The sequence below is a fragment of the Formica exsecta genome, unplaced genomic scaffold, assembly GCF_003651465.1.
Source record: "Formica exsecta isolate Colony F162 unplaced genomic scaffold, ASM365146v1 scaffold423, whole genome shotgun sequence".
Classification (NCBI taxonomy): domain Eukaryota; kingdom Metazoa; phylum Arthropoda; class Insecta; order Hymenoptera; family Formicidae; genus Formica; species Formica exsecta.
Window position 1 is genome coordinate 31,063 of NW_021851472.1, and position 12,528 is coordinate 43,590.

At 35.1% G+C, this 12,528-nt stretch overlaps 2 protein-coding genes across 3 annotated transcripts in view; one reads left to right on the forward strand and one right to left on the reverse strand.

Moving 5' to 3' along the window:
- LOC115240280 (protein decapentaplegic-like) overlaps positions 1-5,190 on the forward strand; it is a 14,106-nt gene extending 8,916 nt beyond the window's left edge. For both annotated transcript variants that reach the window (XM_029815340.1, XM_029815341.1), the window contains exon 3: positions 1,768-5,190. In XM_029815340.1, coding sequence (XP_029671200.1) covers positions 1,768-2,621 — 854 coding nt within the window. In that variant the 3' untranslated portion in view covers positions 2,622-5,190. The remainder of the gene's footprint in view (positions 1-1,767) is intronic.
- LOC115240281 (protein fem-1 homolog B-like) lies at positions 5,083-10,285 on the reverse strand. The gene is given in 11 exon segments (XM_029815342.1): positions 5,083-6,211; positions 6,310-6,416; positions 6,496-6,612; positions 6,694-6,923; positions 7,283-7,299; positions 7,568-7,852; positions 7,948-8,108; positions 8,194-8,534; positions 8,664-8,881; positions 8,965-9,142; positions 9,685-10,285. Coding segments are annotated over 11 exon segments (1,959 nt in total). The 5' UTR covers positions 9,832-10,285; the 3' UTR covers positions 5,083-6,053.
- Positions 10,286-12,528: the final 2,243 nt, after the last annotated feature.

Here is a 12,528-nt window from a genome sequence, read left to right on the forward strand (position 1 = left end):
GGACCTCTCGGACAGCCGTCGTTACCTTTCTCGCTCTCGGGAGGTCCATCTTCCGTTCAAATGATTCACATCCGGATATAAAGGGCTTGGATGAATCCAAGACATTCCGACCCTGTGAGGCGAGAGTCTCTGCGGTGAGAATAGCTTCGCCTATATTCGAGACAATTCCGCGCTACTAAAGTGCTAGATGAAGCACTCAAGGGGATGACATAACGTATGGAGAAAGTGCTAAGAGCAATTTAAGAAGGATGCGTAATGGAAAGTGGCTGGCCGTATCGCGAGGAGCCTAATGGTTTTTTAACAAAGACGTTCATATCCTGACGAAGGTGTTTATCGTGTTTCGCGATGAAGGCTATACGTGCTCGATGAAACGCGTCGCTTCAAATTGGAAGCCGAGAATACGAAGGAATCGAGGACTGACGTTATCAACCCCAATTTTATTTTTGAATAATTTTATACTTCAACGACGTTTTATTTCGATTTTCTTGTTATAAATAAAATGTCTCCAACACAATCGAAATAATATTGGTTTTAACAGAAACTTTTTAATGAGGGGTGACATTTTATATAAACCGAGTTTAAAATTTTTCGAGCCATCGAAATTTTGTATAATCCCGTTAAAATAGATGACTTTTATATAATTTAACATGTCTGGAAAAAATAGATGGAAAAACTAAAATCTGTCATAATTAAAGTTGAAGTTCTTTGCGAGATTATATATGATCTATAAAATCAGGGGGATGCGAGGACTGAAAACGTTAAATAATAAATGTAATTAATATTCTGGATATATTTGTTAATGTATATTATATCGAAAAAAAAAAAAAAAAATACTTTTGATATAAAATTTAACATAATTGTAAATTATTAAATTTGTTCACTCTTTCGTACGTGTAGGAAATTAATTAAAAAATTTAGACTGAATTGTACAAAAGCTCTTTAATATATAAGAAGTTCTTTAATATTTCTGCTATTCGCTTTGCTTCCCCACAGAGATTGCTAGAATCTACAATAGTATGCTCGACACGCAGCGATATATGTATGTGTACGTGAGTGTATGTGTGTGTGTGTGTTAGGAACACATCGGCTCTCTTACGAAATTTACATACGTATTACACAAACTGCGACTGCAATCCACTGTTTTCGAGTCGTTCGAGGAACACAACTGCGTCATCTTACGTGCATTCAATTTTATATTAGCTATTTTCGGAGAAGCGCATAAGTTAAATTACGTACGTGTCTCGTAAAATATATTTGCGTAGGTCACGTGAAAATTATTTCGATGGCACTCCTTATTAATTTATAGATGTTGTAAGATACTAAACACACATGGTTTTTGATAAATACAACGAGGAAGAAATTTAGAGAATCACCACCTTTGAATTTATGAGCAGCCTTCCTGTAAAACCGGTGATCTATTTTTAATTCGATTGCGACCTATGAGATAATATGCCTTAAAAAGTTGTACGGAAAATATCTCAATTTTATTTTAACGATCTGCTTCGTATGTTGAATCAATTTGCTTTGTTTTGCCATTAAAGAACGGAAAAAATTCTCATTTTTTATTTAATTATAAGATTCTATTTTTGAAGTCACAGAAAGAGAAGAGTTTATCACATTGTATCGTATATGTATTTATATTTTTAAATCTGATTAATTTATAACTAAATCGGTTCACACGCGTGAACAATACATATATATACATATATCCCAATCTCTCAACTTTGAATATATCTGTATAATAACGTCTTTATCATCTCTTTCCAGAGAGCGAGGTGGATGACAAGTTCACATCTCCGAATCGTTTCCGGCTGTCCTTCAATCTAAGCAGGATACCTTCTGCCGAGACGTTACAGGCGGCACAATTGAGCCTGTCGCGCGTCGCGGTGTCGGACATCGAGGACGGATCTGATAAGCATGGCCGGGTGTTGGTGTACGATATAGTACGGCCCGGTGTGAAGGGTCACAGCAAGCCGATGTTACGGCTGATCGACAGCAAGGTGATCGACACGACGAAGAACGCGACGATTAGCCTGGACGTACATCCGGCTGTGGAGAGGTGGTTGCGGAACCACCGTGACAATCACGGGTTGCTGGTCCACGTGACCGGCGTGCACGCGCGCACGCGTGAACACGTGCGGCTGAAACGGGGTGCCGACGAGCACAAGGACGCGTGGGTCGTGAAGCGACCGATGCTCTTCACGTACATGGACGACGGCCACTACGAGATGGCGTCCGCGGAACGGATAATGGACCGGCGTGCCAGACGAGCGGCATTGCGGAAGAATCGGCGGAAGGACGGCCGGGAGAATTGCCGGCGGCATCCGCTCTACGTGGACTTCGCGGATGTCGGGTGGAACGACTGGATCGTCGCGCCGCCCGGATACGACGCCTTCTACTGCCACGGTGATTGCCCGTTTCCTCTGGCGGACCATCTGAACTCGACGAATCACGCGATCGTGCAGACGCTCGTTTACTCGACCAAGCCGAGCATGGTGCCGAAGGCGTGTTGCGTGCCGACCGCGCTCAGCTCGATATCGATGCTCTATCTTGACGAGGAGAATAAAGTAGTGCTAAAGAATTACCAGGACATGGCGGTCCTCGGATGCGGCTGCCGCTGAAGCTCCACGGTGGCATTTACAGTCGGCGAGATAGATGGAGGGGTCATATTCGTTTCAAGAGGTTCGTAGAGCTCGAAAGAAAAAGAGAAAGAGCGATCGCCGACGTGAGATATCGCGCGCGGAGGTGGAACGAAAAAGAACAAAGATATTTATTCCGTGCGTTACTTAGGACTGATATTTCGTACGTAGCGCTCGCCGCAGCTGTTTGACGGACGCATCAAATAAGGATGATACATGCGAGCATAGATGGTGTAAATTGTTTATACTAAAGAGAGAAAGAATTATAAACGAGAATAGTGCATGATAAATGTCGAAATAATTCATTGATAGACATGACAAACGACATGGTAAAATAAAATGTAAATGATACGTATCGCTATTCGATGGCAGTGCTGACAAAACTTTTGCAGAATTTATATCATATTGAAGAAACGGTTTTTTAAAATTCATGATTTATCCATGTGAAGTTCGCGTGAATCCTGATGAGAGATTTGGAGATAATCGGATATAAAAACTGACTTTTACTGCATGATTGAGATAACTCATTCAATATAGATCGCGATAGAGATCTTATAATATAATTCTCGAATTCAATCAGCGTTTGATTAAACTTTTAATTATTAGCAGAATCAACTTGGAATGATTAGAGTAACTGCAATCAAAGAATGCGTGTTGAATGGAAAAGGAAGCAATTGGGATAGCTTCTAATCATCGTTATATTCAGCTGCGAATTGCGCAGAACCAAGCGACAATTGCGATGGAACGGTGGAGTTTCTTGATAATAGAGCGCAGTTTATTGAGAACGCGATAATAAGAGCGGCTACCCGGTCATAAGCCAGATCCAATTGAGAAAATGATGGACTGACTCTCCTAAAAGGCGATGTGATCGAGAGGTACAATTTTGCAAATTAACATCCGCCCAATCTCCGCCAAACGCATCGTTCGAATCTCTGTGACGCGAAAGACACGAGTAACAATGAGTGTCTCTAGAGTGTCTGCATGTGTAACTCTACTGCATTCCTCGTTCTCGTATATTCCTTATCAGCGGTTCTCATACTTTCTCAATTGTTCGCGAAATTTTGCAAAGCTTTTCGGCGCAGTGGTTATTCTCTAGCAATTAATAGTCAGGCTTTTCTATTGCATTCGATTTTTTTTATTCGATTATGTCAGCGAATACATAGTTTTATAAAGAACAATCATAAAAGAAATTGTGTTTGGTACACGGATCACGCGATTACATTCGTATGCGCGAGAGGCAAACCGATGGAGCATACTTAATTCGCGAATCAGAAATAGAATTCGCGGAATGCGTTTCATTGTATGTCTCTTTATTATTAGGCGCGTTGCTGATCAGAGGAATCATCGAGAAAAACACGGCGACGCATCATGGACTTTGAATGGAAGCGTTTTATCTTGGCGCGTTTGCTTCCTTCACAAGTATTTGAAATGAATTTGAATTTACTTTAAACACGAGAATCTATTTCGCGAAGAACTCAATATTCCATACATCTATGATTTTAATTATACGAACTCTCAAAGTGTTGTGGCGACAAAGCGATCGCTTAATTCTAATGTATTATTAATAAGACGAAAACTGTGCATCGTGTGACGAAAGACATGTACGAGCGTTGGTATTTTAATTTTTTTATACGTACTTGCGTATCGCAAATTGACCATTTAACCATTTTTTTTTAGAGATTTCGATTAAACTTCCCGAAAATGGAATAAACGATAGTGTGCATGATAGCATGATAGAAACACACGAAGTGATTTCACGATTTGTCGGTGAAGATCGTGTATCGCTACGTAATTACGGTCACTGCGAAAGACAATGTAACACTTCAGTAAGTAAGCAACGAAAAATTTCACGTGTCAGAAATATATGATTGACTGATATCGATTTAACTTTTCATAGCGATGTAGAAACTTCTCCATACGCGCGGTAAGATATCATCAATGTTAATGCTACGTTTTGTACCGGAAATGGCGTTCGTCGCGTGTAAATGTACATACGTGCATGCACGAATACGCGAATCTTCCCCGCAATCGTTGAATTAATTAACGTCTGTAACAATTGCCTTAAAAATTTAAATTTTGAAGGATTAAGGGCAGTAAATTGGGCATGTAAATCGACGTGTCCGATTTTTCACGCACTAACACGGAGACTAACACGAAGTGTGTGCATTCTCTTTCTTCAATATAACACAAAGACGCGCGAGCGAATGTACATCTACATACGGTAAAATCCTGCCGCCACGAATATAAATTGTACCTGCTTAAGGATTACTATTTATTTTGCTTCTTTCTCTTTTACCAAAAGATATTTTTGAACACACGTGTATATTTGTACAGAAGTGTTATCGATAAGGCGAGCGCCGTTATGTAAAATGTGTAAGATAGGTATAAAATAAACGAGAGTCTGTAAACATTGTGTAAATAATATGCTGTAAAGAGTATTTTGTGCGTATGTATATTCTTATATATTTTACCATTATTTTCCTAGTGTTCCACAGTTGTATACAGAGAATGCGTGTGTAAATATTAAATAAATTTATAATACGGCAACCACACACGAATGTACATTTTATACCTATCTCAGATTGTCTTGTGCATCTTTTCTAAATAAGCGATAATATTTAAACTTGAATTTAGCGCACGAAAAAAATTCGCAAACACACATAAATTGACCATAGTTTCAAATGTGTATGTTTATTCAGTTTGATTTTATATTTATCACAGTAATTACAGTTAAAATTAGTGAAAACGAGAGAGCAAAATTTTAATGCACAATGCCCACTATTTGAATATTTCGTTACAATTATGTAGCTATTTACCACGTCTATAATATACATATTTAATATAAAAAGACAATTTTAAACATATAGTATATTGTAAAAGGACAGCTTTCATGAATTGTATAATAATTCTTATTTAATTTTTTATAAATGATGTATATATATAAATTCCACATTAGAAAGAGAAAATATCTTTTGCAAGACATCTGTGGAATTTCGATTTTACGTATGACGTTTCATATTACAGTATATATATACGATATATAGAATTTCAAAACTTTGGATATATATTTAGTATTAGATATGTAGAGTCCATTTTCTCTATTCTGCGATCCATCATCCTAGATTTTTCTTTATATTAGGCCGGTTATTTTTCTCTAAATTAGGATTTTCCTTTTGCATTGCTCTCTTACAACCTATACTTGCCGAAATCACGTTAGCAAGTAAGAAGCAAGTGAAAAACATAGAGAACGCAATATTTTCATTTTGCGCATCTGTTATAGAACGAGAATAAAAGTTGAGGGAAAATCATAGAATAGAGGAAATCGATTGTACTTTGTACAAGAGTATTATAAAGTATTGCATACTTTTTATACAAGAAAACTTTGATTCTTCTTGTGACGATATCGGAGACTCGTCAGCTCTGATTCAGCCCGGGTCCGTGCAGTTCTATAAAACTTTCGAGCGAACGTGGAACGTTACCATAATAGGGCAGATTGTAAGCTTTGATTGCCTTGGCAGCCATACATGTTAAGGATAATTTGGTCTGAGTTCGTAATATTATTTTAGCTACACCTGAAATAGAAATTGAATATCAGCCAACGAGTTCATGTGAAAACACTGTAGTAGAATTTGTTAACTTAAATCGAGATAAATAAGATCTGTAAATCTACCCGTGGTAACTACATCATATGGTGTCCGTCCCCCATTATTTACAGTATCCATATGCGCTCCGGCTTCTATAAGATCTATTATAATTGAATGTAAAGTCGCAAAATCGCTGAAAAAGATATTAAAAAATTATCGAATTTATACGCAAAAACGAATCTGTGTGCAGTAGCAATTTTAATATAACATACCTTATTGCTTTATTATAACCAACGATAATATGGAGCGGTGTGTTTCTTTCATTATCCATAGCGTTTACATCAGCACCGCAACGAATCAATAATCTCGCCGTAGCCGCGCATGGAAATCTAAAAATCAAGCAGATAATTTTATTTAATAAGATCCTTATCTTGCCGATATTATTTTAATATTTTATATTTTTTACGTACTTGCAGACATCATTCGTATGAAAATCGTCGACGGGAGTTTCGGCATTCACAGCAAGATGTAACAGGGTCTGCCCGTCTTTCAGGCACACCTGTAACGCACATAATTTATGCACCAAGTGGTATGCCTGTCTCAAATCCGACTCGTCACATCTGTTTCCATTAAGCGTCATAAGTTTCGTCAAAATCGTTAGAATATATAGAGTCGTTGTAATATTTGATTCCATTTCTTCCTATGCAGATATTATTTTTAAATATGTAGAGATATATTTTTCTATAGATATATTTGTCATGTAATAATCCAATATACAGTCGCGCGTACATGAAGGATATCCAATACATTATCCAACGTTGGCCCTTTTATTAATAATCTACGCCTATCAAATCGTTTTCGTTTTCCTTTTCTACGAAAATATTGATGTAACAGATTCTGCAATAAAATCACGCAATAAATGAAAAGATACACTTCTCGAATACTACAGAAAATAAAATGCTGAGTGTAGATACATGAGAGACACGCGAAAGCACGCTGTATATTGGATTATATTAAAATATAGCTCATAGAAATAAAAGTCCTTTTCATCAAACTTACAACACATTGTAAATCTGCTCACGATATCAAGATGTCCTTTGTACGATGCTATCATGAGACAAGTGTTGTTAAACGTATTGGGAATATTTATGTCCGCTTGATGGTCAATCAAATATTTAACGATATCCAAACGTCCATTAAAACATGCCGCCCGAAGTGGAGTAGAATTAGTTTTCGTTGGATGGTTAACGTTTGCGCCTGCTTTTACGAGAGTTTTAAGAACACTTAAATGTCCCGCACCTGCAATTGACATTTTACTATTAATGCAACAGAATTTTTTATTACAATATCTTTGTTAATATATTATTCTGTGTTTGTTTCTATTCAATTCTGTTATGCTTGCCTCCAATACATTTATCACCTGAGAGAAATCTAGATCGACACCTACATGTATCATTTGTGAGAAAACTTGTGCAAATCGAAGAAGATCTGTCACAATGGATATATCATTGAGCTGTCTCAGTTTCAAAGCATGCAACCACAAATCTATGCATCTGTCAAATCTGGCATTGTCCGCAAATATAGCGCCTCTGAATACTATAGGATGTGGCAGTTCCGGATTATGGACACCTAATAAATAAAAAGATAAAAAAGAAATCTCACTAAAAAGCACATATCACATACATAGTTGCGTTTCAATAAAAGTATCAAAAACGCATATCTACCCAAAATTCTTTCCCGGATAACAAGCGATTCCATATGTATGGCATTGGGATTGTCTTTGATGCTTTCTAATTTCTCGAGTGTTTCGCATTCCCTCCAATTCTCATATGCTTTCACGGTTGAACCTAGTTGCTTATATACAATATTATTAATATCACTATACCTGGGGGACACATAAGAAAGATAATATATAATCAAAATAGGTACAAAAGAATCTGTAGTAAAATAAAAACGAATATTTTTCTTACCTTAACTCCATTGCCTTATACAGGTACTTGTACGCCTTAGTTAGGCAATAATTATCTTTATCATTAGCGTAAGACGCTCCGAGTAGCTCATAAGCGTCTATTATTTCCATCTTCGTCACTTCTTTTCTTTGTACTAAATATTCGACAACTTCCGCGCGTGTTCGCTCGGCTGCCGTTATTAAAGGTGTCATGCCACTCACATTCTTTGTCATTTTCGTTCCATACTTTAATAATTCACAAACTATGTTGCTATGCCCGCATTCGGCGGCAAAATGCAACGCCGTCGCTCCACAAAATGCTTTCTTGTTAGGATCTGCTCCTTTGTCTAATAGAAAATTAACCTGAATCGCAGTATGAAGAAATTTTGATGTCAAAGGTTTAATTAAATTCATGTAAACAATTTTTATGTCATAATTTATATATATATAATAAATTTATATAAATTATAATAAATAAATAAATCTGCTCACGATATCAAGATGTCCTTTGTACGATGCTATCATGAGACAAGTGTTGTTAAACGTATTGGGAATATTTATGTCCGCTTGATGGTCAATCAAATATTTAACGATATCCAAACGTCCATTAAAACATGCCGCCCGAAGTGGAGTAGAATTAGTTTTCGTTGGATGGTTAACGTTTGCGCCTGCTTTTACGAGAGTTTTAAGAACACTTAAATGTCCCGCACCTGCAATTGACATTTTACTATTAATGCAACAGAATTTTTTATTTCAATATCTTTGTTAATATATTATTCTGTGAGGCTGTTACCTGCAGCAGCCCAAAGTGCGCTGGCTCCCTCGATAACATATCCATTAAATTTTACTGTACCTTCCTGTTCTAAATCAGGTTTGAACTTTTCAAGTAACATTCTAACTACCTTATTATGCCCGTAACGTGCAGCTATTATTAAAGGAGTACACCTTTGTCCTTCGTCTTCTAGGACTTTCTGTAAATATAAATCCAAATATTGTTTCAGAGATTACGCTTTGCATATTTTAATAATAATTATAAATAAAATAATTAAATATTATAAGTAATTCTATCTAAGAAGATAAGATTATATATGATGTATATTTATATGTCAAATTATAACACATTTGAGAATTTAATAACATAGTATTCTACAAACTTAAATTGTATCAAAATAATTAATTGCTATAAAATTAAGTACATAAATCCAACCAGCTGACACATTTTCTGATCAATAATGTTATATTAAAAATTATAATTATAATTTTATATTTTATTTTATATATTGAAAACTATATAATTTTACAAATAAAATTAGAAATTGCAATAAAATTAGAAAAAACGTCTTTTGCAATTCTGGACAAAGAAGTATTGCAGTAACGTGTATATATTTATCCATCATCAATCGAGCAAGTGATATTTAAAATTATTGACGACTAATTGATGGAAAAAAAAAAAAAAAAAAAAAAAAAATACACATTTTCCATGAATGATTAGAGTAAAACTCGCGAGGTTTACCTGGTTAATCAGGTGATTGACGTCGGTCTCAGATTTATTACTCAGCAGAGTATAAAGAGCGATTGCCATCCCGTCTCTCGCGGAATAATAAATCCGCTGGATGAGCGCCTGCTGGGGCTCGTCTATTATCTCGAACGCGGTGTCCATCCTCGGTGAAGGGCTCGTGATCTCGACAGGGTAGTAAATATTCGCGAATCAGCTGAGACCACCGTGAATCGTGGTAACCTCAAAAGTCATGCTCCTCGCTCTTTGTTAAGCGTGCGAAAAATACAACGCACGCCGCCGCCGCCGACGTCGTGCTCTATTTTAAGAGCGCGTCGCACGCAAAAATATAGCGATTCCGTTGTAAAAATAACCGCACAAAGCAAAGTTTTTGCGACGCGCACACCTATCGTTCCTTTCAACCTCTCGGACGTTGGATCTGAGAGTCACGGTATCCTAACACGAGATCACGCGTGTCACTCGGGGAACAGCATCGGATTCAGCCAATGATTCATTCATCTTTCGCGATTCCGTCGTCGCTCGCGTCCGAAATAACGAATCCATCCTAGCCTCTAGGTTCGGTGAATATATACGTATATCAACGCATATGTGACAAACTATAATCGACGATTGCTCCGAGGTCCGCGCTGATTGGTCATTTCGCACATATCTGTCCGCGTACGCGAATCAGCCGATGATAACGGCGGTATTTCGTCTTTACCGACGAAATTCGCAGCGGCGGATTCGTGCGACCGTAGTTTCTACGGTCGCGCGAATCCGCCGCTGTGAATTTCTCGTTAAAGAGAAAAAGAGGAGAAAGATTGTGATGATCTTTCTCTCTTTTACTCTCTTTCTATTCTTTCTATTCTCTTTCTATTCTTAAATAAAATTAAAAAAAAATAAAATGAAATAACCCGCTATTTTTTTTCTCTTTCTTGGGAGAAATATTTATATATAGCTAATATTTTTATGTATATGCGCATGTGACATAAAATTAATTTTCTTAAATTAATTTTCTTAATAATTTTTTTTCTAATTTTTAAATATATAACGTGTAGAAGATATTTAGAATAAATTGCTTTTACTTTTTTCTTATTCTTGAAACAAAATTATTAAGCATTTTAAGAAGATGCCGGATACCGACAAAATATGAATATTAGTTAAAATGCAAAATATTTTTGTTGATTATAGTATATCAACAAATCCTTTTCCACAATCAAAGTATACATAATAACGGAGTGCGGAGTTTATGATTTCATATAAAAAGAGGAAAAAAATTAAAAAATTACAGTTTTGTCAGCTTCTGCCGTCAATATTTACTTAATATAAAGAATTTGTAATTTGCACGTGCCTAACAAGTGGACTCCGCACTCGGCATTTTATCCAAGAGTATCAGTGAACTTTGAGAAGTGAGTTTAGAAGCTTTATAAAAAAGATTTTACTATGCAAAATTCTGCACACCGAAATGTTTTTTACTAGGCTTCTAAATACACTTTTAAATGTTTACTTATATTCTTTCATGCATTTCCGAGTGGGGAGGTATCTTATTTTGCACGTACACATTGCAAAACTTTTATATTAAGCAAATATATAATTATTATGGTCGGTAAAACAGGACGATCCGGCATCCTCTTAAGCAATATCAAATTATTATGCTTTTAATTTATATAGCTTTTTATAATTAATTATTAATTTATTATTAATTATATTATTTAAGTAATTTTTTAATTTATAAATTCAGTTGGAAGCACTAATGCGTACTGATGCACGTTAAAAGCTATTATATATAAATTTATATAAGCATTATTTATGTAGAAGAATAAGTAATTAAAACGATAAGATAATTAATACTATATAAATCTTTTGAAAATAAACATAACAATAGATACGCTTTGTTTAACGCTATTTTCGCTTGAAGAACAAGATTCTTCGCCCTCATTTGTCCACCAAACGCTTCGGAAAAATAGTGTCTAACGGAGTGTATTTATTGAATATATAAAACATTTATAAAATTTTTATATTTCTTATATTTTGTATGTTTGTATATTTTTTTGTAATATAATTTTACTTGATTAATAAGAAATTTGCAAATAAAATAACCTAAAAAAAACATTATTCTGATAAATTTCTATTAGATATAAATTTAAAAAATAGATAAAATATTTTTTTTCTTATCTAATTGTAAGTAAAAATTATCCTATTTATATCGTGTTTTTGATGTCATTTTAATTCAAAATCTTATTAATCCATTAAAATTATTCTCAAACCGATAAAATACAAGTAAAAATCTTTCTTAAGGGGATCCAAAAGCTCGTCTGTTTTACCGACCAAAAATTATTATTTTGCACATTGAAATCTTTTTTTTAGTTGAATAGAATAATAAATCCTTTTTCACAATTTAAGTGCACATCGAAACAAAGATGAGACTTCACGAGTTTATGTATCTTTCTTAAAAAGCTCGTCTGTTTTACCGACCAAAAATTATTATTTTGCACATTGAAATCTTTTTTTTAGTTGAATAGAATAATAAATATAATAAATCGATTTAAGTGCACATCGAAACAAAGATGAGACTTCACGAGTTTATGTTAAAAACGAAGAAAAGCTAAAAAATTAAAGTTTTTTTACTGGCTTTTTGCGTCAGGTCATAACAATATTTGCTTAATATAAAAGTTTTGCAGTTTGTATGCGCAAAATAGAATAATTTCGTCTTCGGAATTGCATGAAAGAATATAGGTGAACATTTAAAAATGTATTTAGAAGCCTAGTAAAAAACATTTCGGTGTGCAAAATTTTACACATTTGCGAACCTATCTTATTTTGTACATACAAACTGCAAAACTTTTATATTAAGCAAATATT